At 38.0% G+C, this 25,674-nt stretch overlaps 1 protein-coding gene and 1 pseudogene across 1 annotated transcript in view; both read right to left on the bottom strand.

Moving 5' to 3' along the window:
* Positions 1 to 277: 277 nt before the first annotated feature.
* PTPN12 (protein tyrosine phosphatase non-receptor type 12) overlaps positions 278 to 25,674 on the bottom strand; it is a 69,772-nt gene continuing 44,375 nt past the window's right edge. Inside the window, exons 7-18 of the mRNA XM_056118200.1 lie at positions 24,158 to 24,217; positions 18,905 to 19,047; positions 17,743 to 17,809; positions 15,198 to 15,275; positions 15,011 to 15,109; positions 14,323 to 14,408; positions 9,984 to 10,945; positions 4,761 to 4,838; positions 3,710 to 3,777; positions 2,868 to 2,898; positions 2,080 to 2,187; positions 278 to 1,137 (exon numbers count right to left, since the gene is read on the bottom strand). Coding sequence (XP_055974175.1) covers positions 1,076 to 1,137; positions 2,080 to 2,187; positions 2,868 to 2,898; positions 3,710 to 3,777; positions 4,761 to 4,838; positions 9,984 to 10,945; positions 14,323 to 14,408; positions 15,011 to 15,109; positions 15,198 to 15,275; positions 17,743 to 17,809; positions 18,905 to 19,047; positions 24,158 to 24,217 — 1,842 coding nt within the window. The 3' untranslated portion in view covers positions 278 to 1,075. The remainder of the gene's footprint in view (positions 1,138 to 2,079; positions 2,188 to 2,867; positions 2,899 to 3,709; positions 3,778 to 4,760; positions 4,839 to 9,983; positions 10,946 to 14,322; positions 14,409 to 15,010; positions 15,110 to 15,197; positions 15,276 to 17,742; positions 17,810 to 18,904; positions 19,048 to 24,157; positions 24,218 to 25,674) is intronic.
* LOC130027919 (uncharacterized) lies at positions 16,408 to 16,523 on the bottom strand (annotated as a pseudogene).

Below are 25,674 nucleotides of genomic sequence, written 5' to 3'. Positions count from 1 at the left end.
ATGAAGCAGATTGGTTGAAGTTCAGATTAGGTGGCCAGAGTGTAAAGTTTTTGAATATTGAGCTATGTATGTTCAATAACTACATAGAACTGCAAAGCAATGAATCTGTAGAGGTGATTCCTGTCTGTAATTAAACCCTGTCTGTAAATTCCTGTCTGTAATGAACCAAATTAAAATAATGGTTAATTGATATGAAAGACTTAAAGTTAATATTGAACCAGCAGGAAGGTGAATATTAAGTCTAACTTCCTAGAAATGAAAAACCAAGACAAACGGGCACTGTAAAACTGTTTTTGTTTTTTAATGGCAGGTCAAATATCCCGAAACATACATGTATTTTGATAGTCTACTAATCCCAGTCGAGTTCAAATATTAAAGGAACACACACAAGCTAAGAGAATTCAATATTGTTCCAAGGCACTTACTGAATCTCCATGACTAGATGAAAACAAGGACAATTAGGATGGACAATTAGACAGTATATAATATAAAAATAACTTTTTGCTTACAATTTACAAAATGTATTATTATTACAATCTTTGCTCTCTGATAACCTGCAAAGCTGGCTGCATGAATCCAGCAATTTTAAAATTCAGAAACTATTTTCTAAAACTTTAGGGCAAATAATTTACAAATAAGGTACACAAAGATTTAGACCATGCAGAAATTTCTTACATCTTCTGTTAATAATATTTATGACTGCAGTTTTATCAAATTATATACCTACTTGCCCTGTACATATACAAAATAATGCATACATGATAAAACATTAGCAAAAGAGTAGTCCTTACTCAATTTATCATAAAAGTATTACTATATTAACATGTCTACAAGCAGCGTGTAACAGGGTTTAGAGACATTAAGGCCATAATACTTGAAGTTACAAAATAAACCATATAATACTTTTTCCTAAGTGTAGTATAAGGCAGGTAGATGGTCCCAGCAAAATACATAAAGGTAACGATCTACTCTGCTTTTAGTCCCACATTTTAAAGATGGAATACTATATAAATCTGGCTTCCCGTGGCACTTGAATTTTCCAGTATAATTTAAAGTGTCTTTTAAGCTCCCTGAATCATGTCCATTCTGAAGGTGGATCCCTTGGTCCTCTGGGCTTTCCACAGCGATTACCAAAACCTATAATAAAACATAACAATTCATTACTGTTCAAAAAGATTTCTATACTATTAGAGGCATGCCTCAAGATACTGTTACTTCTTAGAATAAACAAACATTCATATGGTAAAATTAAGAGAATTTAAACTCTGGACACACAAACCAATCAGTCTGTGTGGTTGAAAATTAGTGCTTCAGGGGAGGAGGGTGCTGGTGGTTTGGGGGACAACATCCAGTGATGTCTGAGCTTACTCGTGGTTCTACACTCGGGAATTAATCCTGGTGATACTCAGGGAACCATATAGAATGCCAGGAATCAAACTTGGCTTGCAAGGCAAACACCCTACCCACAATGCAAAAGCTCCAGCCTGAAAATTACTCCTTCTATAAAAATAAAAATCAATTCTATCACAATGTTAAAAAAAAAGTAAAGACAAAAGATATGTTATATACTATAGCTTGGGGTGATTGGGCTTTTCTGGGGGGGGGGGGTTGTGGGAAATGGCACAACCACAGTGCTCAGGACTTAGTCTTGGCTCTTTGCTCAGGGATTACTCCTGACAGACTTGGGGCCCATATGGGGTGCTTCAATCAAACCCGAGTCAACTGTATGCAAGGTAGCCCTACCCGCTGTCCTAGTGCTCTGGTTCCATTTTAGTTTATTAAATAGGAGCCATAGCTGGTTGTGCACTGAGCTCAGGGCTTTGCATATGTGTCCATCTCCCCAGCTTCTAGTCTATTATATATTAATTTTTAATCTCTGTATCAAGCATTTCATTCATTTGGTAACGACTTCTAAGGAGCTTTTTTTGCAGTATTTTATTCTTGGTATATGTCATCAAACAAACAATGATACAGTTTGATAAACTTTGCCTTGAAAAATGTTCAAAGATGGCAACATCACTTTTTCCTATTCTTGCCAGCATTAAATGCATACAACTTTGAATTCATTTGATAAATTACCAATATCTGTGGCTTCTGTTGGACTTTCTGATATTTGATCTTTCCGGTTATTGCATGTAGGTGGACATTCTGGACAAGTTTCTGTGAGAACATTTTCTGTTGGATGATCTAAAATGCAAAAAAAAAGCCATAAGTGATGTTAATTACCATCATTTATAGATCATATATCTACAGATGCCTCTAATTATTTTTTATTTTTTCATAAAAAAGTTATGAAAGAATGAAGGATAGAAACAAAAGAAATTTCTATCATTCATTCTTTCATAACCTTTTACATCTCTGTAAAGAATTTTTTTTGGAAATATGACTCATATTGCAATATACAAAAGGAACAAATCACCCTTCTACACAAATTTACACGTGATCTATAAATTATATGTAGGTAATTAGATTAACATGATGGATGTGGTCCTCCCAAAGAACAAAAAGAATATTTTTTTTATATTTTGGGGGGCCACACCAGATGGTGCTTTATTCTGTGCCAGGTAGTGTTGGGCATTTCACTGATGGCAATTTTTTGGTTGGTTGTTTTTGGGTCACACTCGGCAGGGTTAAGGACTTACTCCTCACTCTGCACTAAGCAATCATTCCTAGCTGTGCTCAGGGGACCGTATGAGGTTTCTGGGACTGAACCCAGGTTGGCCAAGTGCAAGGCAAACACCTTACCCACTGTACTATTGCTCTGGCCCCTGTCCTACATATTTTCACACTAATACCAAGTACCAAGATAATCATGAAAATTAATCTATATGATCTATAGTAAAAGGGAACAAAATCTACTAACTTACCACCTTTTTCAACTCCAGAAGTAATTGAATCCTATAATAAAGATATTAGTTATTACAATCAGTGTATTACAAGATAAGTATCTCTAGAAATCAGGGGCTATCAGATTCAGATCCTTATTGTGAAAATTTAAAAAAAAAGTTAAAAAATTTCTCAGGTATAAAAAGACAGGGGAATACTTTTCTCTCTCAAATGAAACACAAAATACAGGAGAAACATACACACAGCTGCATTGCCAGTCCATCAAATTATGTTAAAATATACCACCATGTCTTAAAATCCACTGTATGATGCACACCCCATTTCCCATTTTAGAAATATTAAATTGCAGCAAAATATTTTTTAATAATTAGTTTTAGTGAAAAAATGGTATTTCTTACAGTCAAAATATATAACTTACCAAAGTATCTCCTGAACATGAAAGAAATCTTTTGGTAATCAGAAAAAACTAAGGGAAGGAGTATGTTCCTAGTGTTAAAATTAAAGCAACACAATATTGGAAATACTGGAAAGTATTATGCTCTAGATATAGTCACTCCTATTCCATTCATACTGCTCCAAAGTAACCTTGACCATGATATAATGTATAAATTTCAGAAGAAGCCAGGGAAATATTCTGAAGTTACAGTTGTATGTGGGTTATGTTGCTACTTAAAACAATTTCAGTTCCCCTGTTTTACTGAGGCTTTATTTTACTGAGGCTTTTCATCTGAAATCTTAGCATAAGAAATGCTGATCAAAATTTGTACTTAATAGTTAAAATAGCAATTACAGTAAGTTGTAAGAAAGAATAAACAAGAGTATAAATATTTAGTTATAGCTACTACAATACCAAAGGACTCACTTCAGATTTTTTTTGTTCAGACTGCTCTTGACTCTGAAGTTCATTCCATTCAGACGTTACAGGTGTATCTGAGAAAAATAAAATCTTACAATGAAAATTAATGTCTTTAATTCTTTTGTTGCCTTAATGAAATAGTTTTAGAAACTTTCACTTCTGTAAAAATGTTTGTTTTGTTTCTATCAGTTCAATTCTTTTTACATTTCCTTTTCTTAAAAATGAAAGAAAAATTCAGTAATCAGTTTATTATAATCTCAGTGTAATCTACATCTGAACTTCTTTAGTATAACTGAAATATACTGCTTCACTCGTTTGTAACACTTTTACAATCAGTTAAAATGAAATCAGATTAGACTAGAGAATACCTTCACTGATCACAAGAAAATGAAAATATTAAGAAAAAGCTGCCTCTGCAGATTTTATCACAGGACTTTGGGGAGAAACACATCAATTATTTGAAATGATTATTTTCTCCAAACTATCACTCAAGTGACGTTATATGCCTCCTGATTAACATCATCCTAGTGATGCCAACCTATTACCCAACTTAATTGTTTGCCTAAACTGGAACTAAATGAAATGAAGCAACTCATGATTTTTCATAAGTGATCTTTTTTTTTTTTTTTTTTGCGTTTTTGGGTCACACCCGGCGATGCACAGGGGTTACTCCTGGTTCTTCACTCAGGAATTACCACTGGCGGTGCTCGGGGGACCATATGGGATGCTGGGAATCGAACCCAGGTCTGCCGCATGCAAGGCAAATGCCCTTCCCACTGTGCTATTGCTCCAGCCCCAATAAGTGCTCTTTTAAAAGGATGACAAAACACTAAAAGGATGCAAACACATTCATAATTTCATTTAAATGAATTATATCTAGCATAAATGCTTTTTTTGCTATTTTAAGCTAAAAAATACCATTTAAAAATATTTTTCAAAAAGGAATTAAATCATGTCAGTATTCATTTAAACAGTTCCAACAGCAACTAAATTAAAATCCACTATATTTTCCAGAGCTTATTATCATAAAGTATGTAAAAGTAGAAAAGGCACTCACTTTGTTCACTTGCTACTACAAAAGATTCAGGAGTTCTCTCAGGTAGAGGAGGAGGTGAATCTTCACTAGCATCAACATCTAAATTAAATACATAAAATTTAGACAGATCGTTAAAAATAAACTTATCTATACAAGAGAACTTTCTTCCCATTCTAAGAAAGAAAAAGACACACAAGTATCTAAAAGAACTGATTTTAATGAGACGAGAATTCCTTACCATTCTCAACTTTTTTTTGTTTTACAATTTATTCTGCTTTTTGGGCCATACCCGGTGGTGCTCAGGGATCACTCCACTCGGTGCTTGGGAGCCCATATAGGGTGCCAGGGATTGAACCCGGGTCCGCCATGTTCAAGGCGAAATGCCCTACCTATAATCTCTCCAGCCCTAGCCAACTTATTATTTTATTAAAAGAATGGACTCCATCACTGCTGAAAGAAAAGAACCCTCCTGCCAGCTTGAGCACACTGATCCCACTGTCCTGAGTCTGAAGGCATCTTCAGTGAAGAGAGCACAGCACGCAAGCAACTCATCTGCTGGGCTTGATGATGCTTTGAGTCCAAAAAGGAATCTTTTTTGGTCATTTGACTTAAGCCAGTGTTTTCTAAATGAAATTCAGCTGCTCATTTTTTTAATGGGTTTTGTCATACTATATATCATCTGTTGCATTTACTTTAAAAAGTCTACTCATCTGGGATGGAGAGAGGACAGCGGTGAAGGTGCTTGCTTGCCTTACAATGCAGCTGACCCCGCTTCCATCCTAGCACTGCATTCGGTTCCCTGAGCACCACTAGAGGTCACTTCTGAGCAAGACCAGGAATGACCCCAGGTGTGACCCAACCCTCTGTACCTCCATCTCTGTCCAAATTACTCTTCTTTAACTTCATACATCAGGCATGTGTTATACACTAACAGATCTGAAGTGCTGCTTTTTTTTTTTTTTTTTGCTTTTTGGGTCACACCCGGCAATGCACAGGGGTTACTCCTGGCTCTGCACTCAAAAATTACTCCTGGCAGTGCTCAGGGGACCATATGGGATGCCGAGAATCAAACCCGGGTCGGCCACGTGCAAGGCAAACGCCCTACCCACTGTGCTATCGCTCCAGTCCCTGAAGTGCTCCTTTTATAACACATAATAAGACTACCAAAAAGAGTTTAAATGTAGTCAGACAGACAGCTCAAAGAGGTGGAGCATAGTCCTTGCATAGAGGAACCCCAGTTCCAATACCCAGTACTACATGTGCCCAAACCACTACCAGCCGTCAGCCCCAGGAGATTCCCCCCCCCCCCCCCCCGCGCAAGGTGTAGTCTAAAAACAACAACAAAATTTTAATTCTTATTTATCACACAAATTATTTTGGGGCCACACCCAGCTATGCTCAGGGGACCATATGGGGTGCCAGGGATCCAACCTCAGTCAAGCTGCACTCAAGGCAAGCTGCACTTTAACCCACTGTATTCTCTCTCCAGTCCCTACTGCCTAAAATCTTTTTCTCCGCAGGGTGGGGAGGAAGGGGTGGTGATTAGGGAGCCCACATCTGGTATCCTCAGGTCTTACTCCTGGCTCTACTCTCAGGAATTATTCCTGATGGGATTTGGGGGACCACATAGATCAGTGGTCACACCCGTCAATGCACAGGGGTTACTCCCTTATGGGGAACCAGAGGGATCAGTCCAAAGTCAATCATGTGCAAGGCAAGTGTCTGACCCACTGTACTATCACTCAGACCCCTAATGCCCCAAATCTTATGAAAAGCAGAACATGATTGATCTTTGAAAATACTAACTGAAGTCATATAATAACATTTTAACAATAAAAACAAAATTACCTCATGGGAAAAGCCAAAAGTCTATAATAGAGGATGTAGGGGTTAGGTATGTGATCCTAGTGATAAGCGCACATTGCCTTCAATTGTGAGGCCCTCTATTCTGTCTCTGACACTCCTACCTCCCCAGCATGCTGCTGACCAAGGTTCAATTCCCAGCACCCCATATGGTTCCCTGAGCACTGCTGGGTGTAATTCACCCCCTTCCCCACCAAAAAAAAGTTTTGTTTGGGCTGCAGGTAATAAAGGCACTTCACTTAATCACTTTATCAGGTCAAATATAGGAAAAGAGAAACCTTTCAAGTTCCCAGTACTTATTTTATATATCTGTACATTATATAAAAATCAATCTATGAGTCACCACTGAAGTTCAATGATGTTACCATTGGTAATCTATTAGTGAACAGTTTTCAAATTTTAAAAATTTGAAACTTCATGCTATTTAAAAAGGTAGCCATGATTATTTTCCATTTAAGAAGTTTTAAGGGGCTTGTGTGATAGTATAGGGAGTAAGGCAATCGCCTTGCACCTGGATGACCTGGGCTCAATCCCCACCCAAATTGGTCCCCCAAGCTCTGCCAGGATGACTCCTGAGCATAGCACCAGGAGTAAGTCCTGAGCGCCCACTGGGTGTGGCCCTCAAACAAACAAACAGATAAAAAGGAGTTCTAAGAACCTATAATATGCTAAGATTACTTAGAGGTTCATTAATCAACAGTAGCATTGATGAACAGAAGTTTCCTCAAAAAAGAAATACAAATGGTCAAAAGGCACATGAAAAAAATGCTCCACGGATCCTCCCAGGAGGGGAAATGCATGTTGAAAGTAGACTATGGACTGAACATGATTGCCACTCAATGCCTCTTTTGCAGACCACAACACCCAAAAGGAGAGAGAGAACAAAGGGGAATGCCCTGCCACAGAGGCAGGGTGGGAGGGGGGGTGGGGGGAAATGGGCACTGGTGGAGGGATGGGTATTTGATCATTGTATGACTGAAACTCAGGCACAAAGATTTGTAAATCTACAACTGTACCTCATGGTGCTTCACTAATAAAAAAAAAAAATGCTCCACATCGCTAGTCATCAGGGAGATGCAAATCAGAACAATGAGATACCATCTCACACCAGAGACTGGCACACATTCAAAAGAACAAAAGCAACGTTCTTTGACTATTGGTGAGAATGCCAACTGGTCCAGCCATTCTGGAAAACAATATGGATAGTCCTTCAAAAACTAGAAATTGAGGGACTGGAGAGATAGCACAGCAGTTAGGGTGTTTGGCTGGCACATGGATGATCCGTGTTCGATTCCCAACATCCCATATGGTGCCCTGAGCACCGCCAGGAGTAATTACTAAGAGCAGAGCCAGGAGTAACCCCTGTGCATCTCCAGGTGTGACCCAAAAAACAAAAAAACAAAACAACAAAAGTAGAAATTGAGCTTCCATATGACCCCACAATACCACTTCTGGGAATATATCCCAAGGATGCAAAAAAGCACAGTAAAAATGACATCTGTACCTATATGTTCATTGTAGCACTGTCTACAACAGCCAAAATCAGGAAACAACCCAAGTGCCCGAGAACAGATGACTGGTTCAAGAAACTTGGAACATCTATACAATGGAATACTATGCAGCTGTTAGGAGAGATGATGTCATGAAATTTGTTTATAAGTGGATAGACACGGAGAGTATCATGCTAAGTGAAATGAGTCAGAAAAAGAGGGACAAATATAGAAGGACTGTACTCATTTGTGGAGTATAAAAGAACATAACATGAGACTGACATCCAAGGCCAGTAGCATGAGACTGACATCCAAGGCCAGTAGATACAAGGGCCAGAAGGATTGGTCCATAGCTAGAAGCCTGCCTCATAAGTGGAGGGGAGAATGAAGCTGGAATAGAGAAGAGATCACTAAGAAAATGATGGCTGGAGGAATCAGTCGGGATGGGAGATGTGTGCTGAAAATAGATAATGGGCCAAACATGATGACCTCTCAGTGTGTGTATTGCAAACCATAATGTGTGTATTGCACATTATCTGTGTGTGTGTGTGTGTGTGTGTGTGTGTGTGTGTGTATTGCAAACCATAATGCCCAAAAGTGGGGAAAATTGTCTGCCATGGAGGCAGGGGGAGGGTGGGGAAAGGGAGCTATACTGGGGAGATTGGTGGTAGGAATGTGCACTGGTGGAGGGATGGGTATTTGATCATTGTGTGATTGTAACCCAAACATGAAAGCTTGTAACTATCTCACAGTGATTCAATACAAACAAACAAACAAAAACCAATAGCATTGATGTTATATATGGATATAACCCACTTATTACTTAATTACATTGTCAATACTCTGCTGAATACTAAGAATACTGCTCTTTGTAGGCATTTGTGAAGTCCTCCATATGCAAACATTGTGGACAAATTTTTTAAAAGGTATTTGTAGTTTAAACAAAAGTACAATGTGATGATGAAATAGATTTTTGTGATAAAAATGGAAGAAAAGCAGAAGAGACAGTTCAAGGATGCCTGTCTTGCTTGCCAACTTTGGTTTGATCCTTGGCACCGCATGGTCCCCAAGCACTACTGGGATTGAGTGACCTCTAAGCAGTAGCCCCTAGCACTGCTAGTGTAGTAAGCCCCTCTCCCCACACCAAAAGACAAAACTAAAATACTATGGATAATTAGAAATAGATAACAAGCCATTCTATAACAGTTGTGTCACTATTACATTAAGCAATTCTGTAATTCTAAACTACTTCTGAAGAGTTAGATACATTTGTAACCTATATAAAATATTGAAAGCTATTGGGCTGGACTGAGAGTACAATAGTTAGGGCACTTGCCTTGCAAGCAACCAACCCGGGTTTGATCCCTGGCACCATTAGTGGTTGCTCGAGCCCATCAGGAATAATTCCTGAGCTCGGGGCAAGAAGTAATCCCTGAGCACCGCCAGGTGTGGGTCTCCCAACCCTTGCTAAATATTGAACGCTTTAACATAGGAGAAGGTGTATTTTTCACATTAAGCTGAAACTGTTGGAAACATAAAATCTAGTAATGTAATCAAATAGAAGGAACAATAAAAGTTTACACCGAAAAAAGCTACTATCTAAAAACCAAAATTTTGTTCAGTGTGTATGGAATAAAATATAATAAATCAGGGGCTGGCAGCAATAGTAGATCAGGTAGGGTGCTTGCTTTGCATGAGGCCAACCCAGGTCCGATCCCTGCCATTCCATATGTCCAGGAGTAATTCCTGAATGCAGAGCCAGGATTAAGCCCTGGGTACTGCTGGGTGTGCTCCAAAAAGCAAAAATAAAAAAAAAAACATTAATTCTTCTTCCAGTAAGATCAGTAACTTGTACATACTTAAAGCATTTGTTACAAACTATTATTATTACCTTTTTCAGCACCTGAATGTATTGTTCCTGGTACATCATGTCTAGCAATGGACATTGGCAATACTTTCCTAGTAGAAATTTCAGTACTAATGGCAGCAGAAACTGTGGCACTTGCTGTTGAAATATTAGTTTTATTCTTGGTCACAGCACTATCAGAGTTCCTTTCATCTGAATCTGAGTCATCAGAGTGAAGAGGATTAGTGAAACTGAGAGGTGCTCTGAATAAAGATGAACTGTTGTGATGATCCAGACTGTGGGTTTCAACTTGTGTTGTGGAACTTGGTGATAAACTTGGAGTTTTCATTGTCTGACAGTGGGAATCTGATGACTTGCCATCAGGTGTGTGGGGGGCATTTTCAGGTCCATGAAATGACCACACGGCATGGCCTTTTTCATCAAGAGGCAAATGGTCTGGCCTTGGAGGTGGTGTGTCAAAATTCTTCTGTGATTCTTCTGGTAGAATAGCTGGAGCTTTATTTGACTTTGTTGCATTGCAGTCCACACAAGAATTTTGAGAAACATTATCAACTTTCAAATCCCCTGAACTCAACTCCTGTGACTTACAGATTTTATCAACTACACAAGGTGAGGAAGATTTAATTTTAATTGCATGTCCTCTATTCAAGAGTGTGTTTCCATCAAAACTTCTTGGTCCTTCTTGGAGAGGGACCTTCTTAATCTCAAAACTTAAATTTCGCTCCAGTTTTTTATCTGCCTGTTCAGTAGATTCATTTTTCCCTGGGAATTCTGTTGATTTATTATAGTTTCTGTTGAGGTCTGTTGAATGCTGTTCTGATGAAACCATGTGCAACACGGGCTTTGGGTGGTATATGCCATTGTCCTGCAACACAGTAGTGACTGTTGGAAAAGCTGATGGGGGAGAAGGTGTCAAGATGGGTGGCACTGGATGAGGTTCTGGTGGCTGCAGTATTTCTTCCTTAGCATCCCCTTCTACAAGGCAACTGAAAAATAAATATTAAGAAAAGGATATTATAAGAGTAGTCATCATTTCAAAAAATATGCTGCTAAGCCTATGATATTAAAAGTAGATAATCTTTTATGAATAAAAATAATTCAACAAACTAGAGCTCAAAGAGCTAGTGGACATCTTTTGCATACTGGATGCCTGGATTAGATATTTAGCACTGAGAACTGACCCAGAGCCTTGAGCATCATGCTGGAAGCTGAGTGTGGCTTATAAAAATCAAAGATGGGACCAGAGAGAGAACAGAGGACAGGGCAGTCGCCTTACACGTGGCTGACCCTGCTTCAATTCCCAATACCTCAGATGGACCCCCAAGCACCTCCAAGAATGATCCCTGAGTGCAGAATTGGAGTAAGTCCTGAGCATGGCTGGTGTGGCCCCCAAACCAAAGACAAATCAAGACTTTATTTCAAAATTTCAACGTATTTTGAAATATTTACACTGTTATTTGTTTGTATGTTTTTCTTTTCTTTTCTTTTTTTTTGTTCCCTGGGTCACACCTGGTGATGAACAGGGGTTACTCCTGGCTTTGCACTCTCAGAAATTGTTTCTGGCAGTTCTTGGGGGACCATATGGGATGCCAAGGATCAAATCTGGGTAGGTCACATGCAAGGCAAAAACACCCTACCCACTGTACTCTCACTCCAGCCCCTTGTTTGTATGTTTTGGGATTAGACCTGGTGCGGGGTGTGGGGGGGTCAACTCCCTGGTGCTCAGGGAACCATGTGCTGCTAGGGATCAAACCCAGATATGTAGAATGCAAAATATACACTCGAGTCCTTTTAATTATCTTCCTGGTCCTCCTTCAAAATTTAATTCATGTTAAATTATGCTAAAGCTTTGGCAAACATCAGATTTTTTTTTGTCAGATCATTCCTGGTTCTGTACATCTTTAAAGACTGAACAGTAAATATGAATGTGACTAAAGTAATACTAAAGATTCTAAAGATGATGTTTCTTTCTTTGGGCTTATTAATTTTTTATTTTTATTTTTTTAGGTCAGGAGAAGAAGGGAGTTGTTTGGGCCACATTTGGTATTGCTCAGAAGCTATTTCAAAAGTGAGCCAGAATGATTCTTGGAGAAACACGTGTGCCAGAGATTTTAACTAAGTTTGTCCACATGCAAGGCAAGTGCCTTACTTTTACCTCTTTTACTAAACCTCTGGCTCCTTCCTAATTTATGATGGATTGCAAATAAGCTTATGATACATTAGAGCACCTTTGTGTGACAAAATTTTTAAGCCTGGTCATAAGGTTCTCTGACTTTCACTATATTATCAAAAATTCATATTTTCATTAGCTATACTGATGTAAAAAATAAATATTATGGGGTTCTTTTGGACTTTGTTATTGATGGGCCACACCCAATAATGTTCAGGATTTACTCCTGACTCTTTGCTCAGGAATTACTCCTACCAGATTCTGGGGACCTGAGTTGGGAAAAGCAAGCCCTAGATTGGCTGTGTGCAAAACTGCTGTACTCTGGCCCCTCAACTAAATACTCTGATTTGTATCATTCTTGCTGCAGATTCTCTCTCTCTCTCTCTTTATTTATAGCAAAAGAAATTTTTATTCAAATGCATTTTAGTGGAGGCTATTGCCACTTGTATTAAATTAGAACCCTTAGTAAGATCTATGTTATACTGAGGGAATTATTATCCACTCTGGGAAGTAATAGAATGTACACATATATACTTTCAAATGAATTTTGGAAGCAAAGGTACCATTAAAACCCTGCAATTTTAAATCAGATTTCTAAGATTTGGAGGTACCATATATAATCCATGAGATAAAACAAATCCATGTTATTTGAGTACCTTAGTAAACTCAGGTTTACTAAGTCCTCTCTCACAAGAGAACTATTGTAGATGATATAACATAACAACTTCAAGTTTGTTTCCCAGTCACTGTTCTCTCCAGCCAACTTCTCCAACAAAAATCTTGACAGTAAAAAAAATTATTATCTAGTGTTTTTTCTATCATGCTCCCAAGAGCTTGTTGCAAATACTTAATTTCATTGGTATTTTTTACTTCTCAAAGATAAAAGTCCTATTACATGCTCTTCAGACCTGTTAAATGCTAGGCATTATACCGGTGCTAGGAACTTTCCCTGGCAGAGTTCCCTTGACCACTAGAGGTCGCAGGGCCTGTAGGGAAAGCCCTGGATCCTGCCTTCTCTGGGACCGGGGCTGTTGCTAGGGAAACCTGACATTTTCAAAGAATAACATAGATTAACTGGCCTTGTTATTGCCAGAGGCCAATAGCTTGGAACGTGGGAAACAGACATCTTTGAGTGTTAGCAATACTTCAACTGTGCCTCTGCTTTAGAGCCTCAAAGACAGTGCTCCAGCAGCTTCTAAGTAGCCATACAATCCCCTGCCTCCCTCTACCACCTGTTTGTTAGTGCATGTAGGCATATTCCTTCAGTTTCTATTTAACCACTGTCTCTGCTAATAAACTTTGTCATGTGACTACGAGTCTATGGTCCGTGCAAGGTGCCTTTGTTCTGATCATGCTGCATACACAAATCTTTTGAGCACCCACTGCCCTAGGGTGGGGAGATCGTCTTCATGTTCCCGGGGTTCTGTAGGATAGCTACATACTGGTACAGGAAGAAGTGAAAAAATGAGCACAATAATTTGAATCTCTAAGCAGTATAAATGGTGGAAGAAGTATGGCCAAAAAAAAAAAAAAACAGTAGGCTGGGTGGTGGGAACAGACTTGGGGACATTGGTGGAGGGAGTGGGAGACTGGTGATGGGATTGGTGTTGAAACATTGCCTGCCTGAAATAACTATTATAAAAAACTTTGTAAATCAGGGTGTCTTCATAAAAAATTAAAATAAATAAAAGTAAAACATATATGGACAAAAAAGGAAGCATGGAGAGAAGAATATATATAGCTCAACAGCAGATCTCTTGCATGTGTGAGGGTCTGGGTTCGAGTCATAGCACTGTCAATAAAGAGGAAGCCATATTTTGAAGGGTCAGAATGACATACTAAAAAGTAAACACTTATACAGTGATCAAATACCCATCCCTCCACCAGTGCCCCCAAGCACAAAAATTTGTAAGTCTACAACTGTATCTTATGGTGTCTCACTAATAAAAATTAAAAAAAAAAAAAAACAGTAAACACTTTCTGGAGTGGAAGTATAATAGCTAAGGCACATGCCTCAAATGTGGCTGACCTGGGGTTGACTAGTACCCTAAACGATCTCCTGTGTTCTGCTAGGAGTGATTCCTGAAGAAAGAGGTAGAAGTTAGCCCTGAGCATTAGTAGGTGTGGCTTCAAAACCAATACGATGAGGGGAAAAAAAGCATCTCTTCAATGAAAACATGACATACACAATACCTGCGGGTCCTTGGTGGTTTTGGAGGAGGAGAGTCTTGTTTTTCAGGATCTATGGAGCTGACCATGTTTTCAGTGTTAATTTCATTCTGCCAAGAAAAAATTGCTTCATTAAACTTATGGTAAAAATTATGTTCCTTTCTCATTCAAATTTCCTATAAAAATTTGTTTGGCATTTTTAAGCAATGCCAATTTTTTTCAAATTTCAAATGGTTCTTATATTCTATAGTTTAGACTAAAGAACCAAGTTTCAATTGAAACAAATAGAAAAAATAGGAAATATAACATTACCGAAAAATCAACATTCCAGGGCCAGGATAAGTAGGTAGGGAGTTTGCCTTGCATGCAGCCTACCCAGGTTTGATCCCTGGCACCCCATATGGTCTCCCAAGGCCACCATAATGATCCCTGAGCACAGAGTCAGGAGTATATACTTTGCGCCACTGGGTGTGATCCAGAAACAAGAAACAAAAACAAAAAAGAAAAATCAACATTTCAACATATTTTGAATGCAACTGGAAATAACAGTGGCCAAGAAAATATATATTGAAGAAGATAAACATTTTTACGCAAGATCACCACTAGAAACAACACATGTAAAGGAGAAAAAGGCAACAAAAATGAGATTTACAAAAAATCTATTACATGTTGGAAAAAAAATTTTTAGAATTAACAAGCCAACAATACCTACCACCCCATCAGCAATTTTCTGGGCTCCATGAATTTCATATAGTTGTAGCTGTTTTTCAAACAGTTGGGCGATAGCCCTATGGACAAGCTCATATTGTTCCTATTAAGGAGATGAAATAATAAGGGAAAAGGCTTTTAAAAAACAAGGACGACATTTATGTAAACATAGATTATAAGGTATACTATACCTTAGTTTGTACTGCAGAATGCCTTTGTTTTCTCATTTCGTGTATTAAGTTAAACACATTAAATTCCTCTGGTATTTTCTAAAACAAAAAATTTAATACGTGAATTCTTAACAACTGCCCATAACAAATAGTCATCAACCTTTCATATGGTTAAACATACCTGCTAGATAACTGGAAAACACTTGTTCTACAGAGCATTATTCTACTGTATCATCAGACATTACATTTGGTATTGTGAATACAAAATTAATGTTAACTCAAAATAAGGCTAGAGAACAAGATAAAAAATGTCCAATAAAGATGCAATAGCAGTGCAACGGGAATAAAGATGCTGTGACTAATTCTGGTAGGTGTGCAATGAAACATGAGAGAAATATAAAGGGCAAGGGAAATTAACATACCACCTACTGGGAAAACTAAGTTCAATGTAAATAAAGTCTAAGAGTAGTAGAAGAAAAGATATGAAAAAGGAAGAGAAAAGATAAGGCTATTTGGGATTAGACTATGAATGCAATGGTTTAAATTCTTTCTATAAGTGGTGTTTCTAGGAGTGGCTAAAGAAGAACTAGCTAAGAGAGTTATGTACAAATACTGATTCCTTAGCGTTATCTGGAGACTGTAAAATAGACTCAATAATTGCATTATAAACATTGGGAACTAGATCTACACAGTCGTTAAGCCTCTCAAGATCAGATTTGATACTCAGGAGGAAAGATAAAATTTTGAAAGGAGGAAAAACTGGAGATTTACCGAAACTGAAAAAAGAAAGGCAAAGACAGATCAGAGGCACACTTCTCAAGCAGAACTATTAGAACATGAAAATCAGTGGGGTATTTTGGTATGAGAATTCCTAAACTGTGGAACACTGGTGAAGGGAAGTTAACACTGGTGATGGGATTTGTGTTGGGACAATGTATGCCAGAAACTTAGTCATGAATAACTTGGTAAAACATGATGCATTAAAAAAAATAATAATAATGAAAATTCTAGATTTACTACTTAGGAACATTTATATTCACCATAAGATTTTTACACCAAGCCCCAATTATAGGCCTAAAATGTATTTAAAAAATCACTTTATTATGTCTTTATTAAGATTTTGAAATTCAACTCTTATTTAATATTTGCTCCAAGGGAAAGGAGAAAAGGACATAGAAAAGAACTAAAGACAAGGATGAGTGAGGCCTTAAGCTGGTGTGTGTGCTTGAGTGAGTGCAGGGGTTACTGTATGGTTGGTAGCCCTAAGAACTCCTTATTTATTTTTAAACATAGCATATTATGTTTTCCTGCCCCAAAGGAAAGAGGAGCAGGCATTTCCATATGCAACATAGATGATCTTAAACCAAACATAATAAAATGGGGAATATGATCAAAAACTACAAATTCTGAAATAAGCAGATATTTATCTTGCTTGTTTATAGTCATCAAAAGTCTCTTTCCATTTCAATTTTAGTTTTCTATTTTTACGCTGAAATGATAGAATCCTTAATTTTGTTCATTTAAAACTGTTTATTTGAGTAATAGATGATTATGTATTTTGAGAAATATAAAACTGAACCCAGATTTTTTTTCCAGAAATTGTTTAAAATTAAATATTACATAGCAAAAGTGATCAACAGAAAGAAGATTGGGAAAGACAAGAGTGAGGGTTAAAGGGGAAAATGAATAAAATATTTTAATTTAATTTTATATAAAACACAGGATGTTTCTATATATTTGAGAAAACCATAAAGCTATGAATATTTCTCCCTAATATAAAGATGAACACCTTATAGAATCAGCAAATGAACCACATTTATATACAATGAAACTTGTTTTTCAAATCTGAGAGCCATGTCTATTTTTATATAGTGTACAGCTACAGAAATAGCAGAAATGGTAAAAACAATTAACAGCAGCAATAGTAATGAAACTGAATACACAATACATGCCACAAAGAATTTTAGGGAACTTTACAAAGTTCAACTAATTTAATTCTTGTGAATTATTAATACTACATTTTTCATTTTTAGATGAACTGAAGTATGAGATTTAGACAATTTGGCCAGATCCCACGCCTAGTAAATGACAGAGCCAGAAATGGAATGTCAGCAGTTTTGTTCCAGTTATTAGTATTTTAAAACATCATACTATGTGTCTAATTACACATAAATATTTAATAAATTCATTATGTTTATACCTAGAAAAGATATAGAGCTAAGAGTCTATGTATGAGAAAGCCAATACCAAATTTAGCATCCTTAATGCAAGTATTAATATGCACAGTTTCTTTGCTGCATAGTAGATTATTTCAACATTTAGGAGTATTGGTAGTTTGTTAAATACAATGTAACCTAAAAAATTACTGATGAAGTATAAGCAACTCAGCATGATTTCCACACATCTATTACTACTTCATTTATACTTTTTCATTACCTTCATTTCTTACATAAGCAAAGCTTCCTCTAAAAAAAGCACATAACAAGAGTATAATTTAATGCAATTAGTCATTACATTTGAAAATCTTAATAGATCAGCTATAATATTGCATAAAAATTATTCTTACCCCAGCTTTTAGTAAATTCCATGTATAATCTATGGCACAAATGGCACCTGTTCTTCCACAGCCTGCACTATGGATATAAAGTTTAAAATATATATATTTTTGTGATAAAAAGAATTACATAATAAAGGCAAATAATATATTCAGAAGTAAAATAATCATCTAAGAATTTGGCAAAATTCTACTCATTTATTTTTGTTTTTTTTGGTGCTGTGAACAAAAAAAGGGCCACACACATACATGCAAGTAAAGTGCTTTCTCACTAAGCCATATCTCTACTTTCACGGTGCTTCAAAATTTCACCATTTCAACTACTGTTTAAAATAGCTGAAAAAAGAGATAATAACCATCAAGGAATGGAGATTAAATATGTATTACATTGTAGTTAGTAAATCAGAGAAATTTCATTTACTTTTATTATTTAGGGGGCGGGACACACCTGATACTCAGGGCTACTCCTGGCTCTGTGGTCAGAAGTCACTCCTGGCAGTGCTTGGGAGAGCATATGAGGTGCTGAATACAAACTGGGGTAAGTCACATGAAATACAAGTACCTCAACCCTAAACTATCTCTCCAACCCTACTTTTAAGTAGGGGCCACCCTGCAGTGCTAGGGCCCAGAGGTCAATAGGGCCATTTCCCAGGAGTGTTCACGGGGCCATGTGTTGCCAGGGATCAAGCTGAGTACCTTGAAAAAAACCAGCGGGGCCACAGACATCAATACTTGGGTCTGGTGATACTATATACCACCAGGGCAATACCCTTAGGACAGGAAGCATGCAGTGCTACGGATAAAGCTTGGGGTAGACACACACAAGGCTTGTATCATCAGCCCTTTGAACTACCCCCTCCCGGCAACACAATTACTTTCAAAAGAAATGTGAATGCACATAAAAATTACATATAAAGGAATACATTAACAGTTTTATGGCTCCCCAAGCCCTGCCAGGAGTGATCCCTAAACTCAGCACAACCGGGTGTGCTGCCCCACAAAATAAATGTAGAAAAACTGCAGCAGAATTCAGGCAGCCTTATTTGAAAACCCATATAATGACCTAATATAATGACATTCCAACAATTAGGCTTCAAAAGTCTAATACCACATATATTAAAATGACAACTTTTATATTCCCAAGTATTTGAATATTGGGAAAATTCTTTGGTACCTGCAATGAATACAAATAGGCACATCTTCATGTTCTTGGTATTTCCTCATTAAGCTTATCATGTCCAAAATAGAATCAAATGAGGATGGAACATCATGGTCTGGCCAGTTCACATAATGAAACTGATATAGCCTACGAGACTCCTTCAAGAATAAAAAACATTGAACAATTATGAAAATAGTTTTGCAAATTCATTAAAGCATACAAAAAATAAATCTAACTTTATTGTCATTTCTAAGTTGGGCTTTTCTGTGATACTTACCATTGCCTTAACACCCCCAATTAAGTAATAACCTATAATTTGTTGATTCATCTATCATATACTGACTTAAGGGCATCACATTTAATAAATGAAATGTGTAACACTAGTAACAAATGAAAGCTGGAAGGTCCAACAGTGCTTTTTAATACACAGGATAGTTGGGTGCCAGAAGTCCTCAGCCCTGACCTTGCTGGAAGTCCAAGAGAGTCTGGAGGTTAGGGCAGAGTCTCCAGCCCCCGCACCTGGCTGTCCTTGCCAGGGCCCCGTGGAGGGGAGCAGCTTGAGTTTCCCTCCCCACCCTGACCAGGGCTCCAGCAGCCAAAGACCTCCAGAACCAGACACTATCATGCTGAGACCACTGTCCACACACATGAAGGTACCAGCAGAGGAACAAAGGCATGCGGGTCCCGGGGCTGAGATCTCCAAGCCTGCTCGGATAGAGGCTGAGCATCCTCCACCCAGATCCTCCATATTCCAGTAGGCAGGGGTCACACCCACCAACTGTCCACCTGGCGCCGTGTAATCCCATCAACGGCCAAGACCCAGAGACTATAAAACCCAGCTCCCGGAAGCGCGTAGGTGCATTCGCAGGTCGCATTCGCATGCAGGCCACGAGACATCTTATTATCTCATTCTTACTTTGGACAAACTGGCAGGCTACTGAATGTAACCTGCCCACACGGCAGAGTCTGGCAAACTCCCCGTGGCGTACCCAATATGCCAAATACCAATAACAATGATGGGTCTCATTCTCCTAACCCTGAAAGAGCCTTGAATGTGGCACTTTTTAAAAATCTCAGGGCTAGGATAAAGGGGACATTTCTGGGGCCTGCTTGAGGCAATCGACGAACCACAGGATGACCGTGATTGTGATCGTGAATTAACATGTAGCAACATGAAATAACTATTAATACTATCCTCATCTGGTCCTCAATAGTGAAACTGAGACAGAGAAATTAAATAACTTCCCTAATATTTTACCTCAAGTAACCAATGTGGAATCTGAACTCAGATAACTTTCCTTCAGAATGTGCATTTTCACTATCATTATACGGCTGGTGCAATAGTACAGCGGTAGGGGTTTGCCTTGCACGCACGCAGCCCGGCCGAGCCGGGTTCAATTTCTCTGCCCCTCTCGGAGAGCCCGGCAAGCTACTGAGAGTATCTCGCCCACATGGCAAAGCCTGACACTATACATGTGACACATTCAATATGCCAAACACAGTAACAAGTCTCAAAATGTAGACATTACTGGGCCCACTCGAGAAAATCGATGAACAATGGGAGGGCAGTGCTACAGTGCTATACTACTTAATAAAATCTACATCATAAATAGGTGAACAATACACCAAGAGTACTGTATTTCCAAAGAATATCTGAACTCAAAAGGAAAATCAGAAACAAATTTACCTAACCACATATCCATGTTTTATTTTAGATCAGTGGTTATCAAAAACAGCAGTTTCAAATTATTATGTCAAATTTTTTAAAAATTAAGTTACCATGAATTACAAAGTTATAGTTATTCATAACTGATTTAAATTATTTTCAGGAGCTTAAAATAGTTATTTTAAATTATTATATTTAAATTGTTATTTGCCTTTTTTTGGTTTTCATTTACTGGTAAGTATAGTCTTCAAAAGGTTACATATTTATGATGTCATCACTGATGACTAATAGAATATATGCTACTATATTCATGCTAAAAAATATTTTTTTTAGGTGCTGGAGGAATAGTACAGTGAACCACACTTGCCTTGCATGTGACTAACTGGGGTTTGATCCCTGGGATCTCGTATTACCTCCTGAGCAGTACCAAGACTGATGCCTGTGCACTGCTGGGTACTGGCCAACCCAAATTTTTTTAAAGCCTTAGGATATGGCTCATGTGGCTCACATACACGTAGTATGTATATGGTCATAAATTCATTCCCCTGACCCCTCAACATTGCTAGCTAATTATAACACTGGTGGCCCCAAATGCTTATTTTTCACCTTTCATTTTGTAAATACAAAATATTAAGAGTTATCATCAATATAATCAAAAGATCTGTGGACTTCAATATTTTTTAATATAAAAGTCCAAATACCAAAATGTTTTGAGAGCAACTATTCTAGGTATTTAATAGAAAAAGCACTTCTGGAATTTAGACCAAACTATATGTAACTGTGTGATTATTAATTAACTTTAGGTAAGCACTATCATCTATGTGTAATGAAGGTCTCAGTATCTACCATTATGAAGATAGGAGAATTAATATAGCTGAAACACAACTGAAACTGAGTAAGATACCTATAATTATTATGACTGATAAAAAGCGTAACATATCTAATTAAAAGAGATTAATTAGATATATTAAAATATCTAATTAATTATACCATAATATATTTAACTAATCATGACTGATTATGTCATGATTAGTCAAATTAGACAGAAATAAGAATCTAAGAAATGGTGGCTAGAGTGATAGCACAGCGGGTAGGGCATTTGCTTTGCATACGGCTGACCCAGGTTTGATTCCCAGCATCCCATATGGTCCCTCGAGCACTGCCAGGAGTAATTCCTGGGTACAGAGCCAGGAGTAACCCCTGAGCATAGCCGGGTATGACCCAAAAAGAAAAAAATGTGCCTATCTGTACACAGGAAGCAATTCTCCGTGAGTGGGTCAACGCATGAGTGGGCCTGAGGATGTGGTGCAGCTTAGGTCCTGAGGTGCCAGGGATTAACCTGAGATATCCTGGTGGTGCTTGAGAAAAAAATGCAGATATTCTACAAATCTACTAGGTCAAGAATGTTGTGATTCTTGCCAAGCTGAATCACTTACAGAGATTTAAAAACTGGGGCTGGAATAGCACCACAGTGGGTAGGGCATTTGCCTTGCATGCGGCCAAACTGGGTTCGATTCCCAACATCCCATATGGTCCCCTGAGCACCGCCAGGAGTAACTCCTGAGTGGAGAGCCAGGAGTAACCCCTGAGCATCGCTGGGTGTGACCCAAAAAGCAAAAAATAGAAAAAAAAAAAACAAAAACTGAGATTATTAAAAATAAAGAAATGAGAAATAAATTGACAGGCATCTCTGTGGCCATAAGATTTTTCCCTTGATACCTTCCTAAAAATGAATCAGTTTATATAGATCTGCAATACTGAAGACAGGAGTCTCAAATAAAACTTCCATGTAAATGAAGATTAAGCATGATGATGGCTTGCCTCAAGAAAATTTGTAAATTATGGAGTTGGAAAGAGGGCTCAAAGAGCCCTGGGTTCCATTTCTAGTACTACATAGTCCCTGGAGCAATGCGGAGATCACAACCTCTGAGGATCACTTATGGTCAAAATGAAAAACAGCAAAAATGTAAGCGAGTAGAACTGGATAGTAATTATGTAAACAATACTGTGATCTGCTTACTGCAATTGAGAAAAAGGATTTGTAGCAAAGAAAACAATGATTCCAAATAATTAATTCAATTTAGATAAAGTTCTGATTAAAATTTCTATTACATTAATATCTAATTTGGTAAGTACACGGCTTATAATACTAATACTGGTTTTCTAACCTTATATAACCAAAACATCAAATTTCTACAACTAATACAAAAAGAGTATTTTTTTATGGATCTTGTATTTAAAAACTACACCTGATTTGGAATTATTACATGTTTAATTTTGTTTGTTGTTTGTTTTTGTATCACACTGGCAATGCTCAGGGGCTACTCCTGTCTTTGTGCTCAGGTGTCACTCCTAGTGGTGCTTAGGGAACCATATGCACAGCCAGAGATTGAAGTGGGGTCAGCTGCATGTATGGCAAGAGCTAAAACACCTATATGTTTACTCTTTATCTGACCTGAATGTTCACTCTTTCTCTGCGTTTCCTTTATATTGCATACTTAAGAGATTCAGTAAGTACCCATAAATGGTATTATATGAGTCAATTAAACTCCCCCCGTCCCCGGTCTCAATTGCTAATGCTAGCTTACTCAGTGATCTGTTTATGGAAATACAGTTTTTGTGCTGTATTGCAGTTTGGGGGCTGGGGCTACCCCGATTCTTATTTTCAGGGGTTGCTCCCACATATCACTCTGGCTGGCCCTGGAGTCTAGTTTGAGTCTAGTTTTTGTTCAGTATTTCACTACTGTCTACACTGCTTTTTCACTGGTATTTTAATTGCATTTCCCTGAAGATTCCAAACAAGCAATTTTGCATGTTTATTTGGTAACTGTGTATCTTGGGTAAAATCTACTCATGTCATTTATTTATTAAGAACTTTAATGGGAGTGGGGGATGGGAGGGAATTTAGCAGTGCTCAAGGCTTACTCTTGGCTCACTAGAGATCACTCCTGGTGAACTTGGGGGACCATTCAGGGACTGAAAGGGGCTGGTCGTGTGCAAGACAGGTGCCTAAGCTGCTGCACTCTGGCCCCTATTTTAAGAACTTTGGCTTTTTATCTCATAAATGTGGCCATGAGACAGTTAAAGAAGTATGTTGAAACTTTATGCACTCTCAACTGCACAAACAGCTTGTTTACTACAAAGTAACTGCCTCACCTCTAAAGCTCTACAACTAAAAGGAATGTGAGCACCAGCAAGCACCACATCGGAAGCATGTGGGCACGTGTGTATTCCCTGGTAATCACAACATCAGCAGAGTGAGGGAGAAAGCAACTGTTTCCATCAAACCTTAGGCTTTTATGTTTTGTTTTGGGGCTACACCTGGCAATGCTCAGGGCTCGGGGTTGAAGGGTAGAGGTCATGTAAGGTACTGGTCACAAACAAGGCAAGCGTCCTATCCACTATACTATGATTGGGGCCCCTAAACTTTAAACTTTTAAGTCTAATCTGCATTATTTTCATGTTCTCATGGCTTAATAAGCTTAATTTGCTTATTAAGACATTCAATAATCTGATAAACTCTTACTTTGTAATGGTAAAAAAATCAAAATCAGAAACAAAACACCAAAGCTGTCTGGGAAGCAATAGAGTGAAATACTTACATTTTGAAATTCAAGTAAAAGTGTCCTAATGAAGTAATCTGTTCGAGCTTGTTCAGCTTCCTAAAGAACGGGAAACACTTGTTAGTGATGGTGTTTAGGCTCTCATGTACTACCAAAACAAGCAGTAACCACCTATTTCAAGTTTTCTATTAATTTCATGATATGAAATCACCTTCAAAATTCCAAATATGTTTGCTAATTGTAAGAACAGCCACTCTAAAAGCAACTTGCCTAAGTTTAATGTTTAGGTTGTGATTATTTTTTTTAAACCGTGGTTGTTATGGCAATACGCTTACAATAAGTTAAAGTTTACAGTCTTGATGAGCAGTTACGGCACCAAAGTGCCCGATTTCCTCCCACCGATATGCTAATATAATTTACAGTCCACATCTTCATGCACCCTGCTCCCTGCCACACACATACACACACCATCTCCCACTTGGTAATCTCAGTTTGGTAATCCAAGTCAAAGAGTTTGTCATCATTTGGTACTGTATATTATTCACTTGTTCTATACAATATACCACAGATGAGAAAGGCCATTTGATATTTGTCCTTCCTCGCTAATTTTTCAGAAAATGATTATAGCTGCAAAGAGCAAGACTCACCTTTTCCTACAGTCCTAAGAATATGCCACAGTATCTATATCCATTCACCTATCGCTGGAAATTTGGGTTGCTTCCTTTTAGCTATTGTATTAAGCACTGCAATGAATTGCAATGTATGGATACATCTTTTTTTAACAAAATTTTTGTGTTTAGGAGGTAGATTCCAAGAAGTGGGGTTGCCAGGTTATATGGAAACTTTTAATTTATAGTCAATTTTTTTTTTATGAATTAAGTAAAGAGATAAAAACAATACTTTCAGTACCTAAGGGCTGGAGTAACAGCATAGCGGTAGGACGTTTGCCTTGCGTGCAGCCAGCCCGGCCATGCCGGGTTCGATTCCTCCGCCCCTCTCGGAGAGCCTGGCAAGCTACCTAAGAGTATCTCGCCCGCACGGCAAAGCCTGGCAAGCTACCCGTGACATATTCAATACGCCGAACATAGTAACTACAAGTCTTAAAATGGAGACGTTACTGGGCCTGCTCGAGCAAACTGATGAACAACGTGAGGACAGTGCTACTTTCAGTACCTACCACCACCTTCAGTCATTTTTATCTTTCCATAAAGCTAGCTCTTCTCTATACAAGATTTGATTCTCAATTAACTGGAAGTGAACTGGGGCAAAAAAGAGTACGTGCTCAGAAAATCCCAAATTGTAGTTTTGGTTAAGGACCAACATAATCCCTTGAAAGTCTGTTACTTTGTCAAAGATATTAGAGGGATGCCTCTAAATATCAATGTCACTTAACAAACTATTCTTTTTGCCTCATTAATTAAAACGTGGATAGTGACCATCAAGACTCTTATCAAGAGCAACAGGATAAAAAGGATAATCACCATCAAAAGAGTATGGGTGAAAATACTGTCTAAGAATTTACTTGATCCTAACCACAAAGAGTAAATAATTTTGGT

This window comes from Sorex fumeus, unplaced genomic scaffold (assembly GCF_029834395.1).
Source record: "Sorex fumeus unplaced genomic scaffold, SorFum_2.1 ptg000037l, whole genome shotgun sequence".
NCBI lineage: Eukaryota > Metazoa > Chordata > Mammalia > Eulipotyphla > Soricidae > Sorex > Sorex fumeus.
Note: the sequence above shows the minus strand (reverse complement) of the source record. Positions and strands in the feature narration are given on the sequence as shown.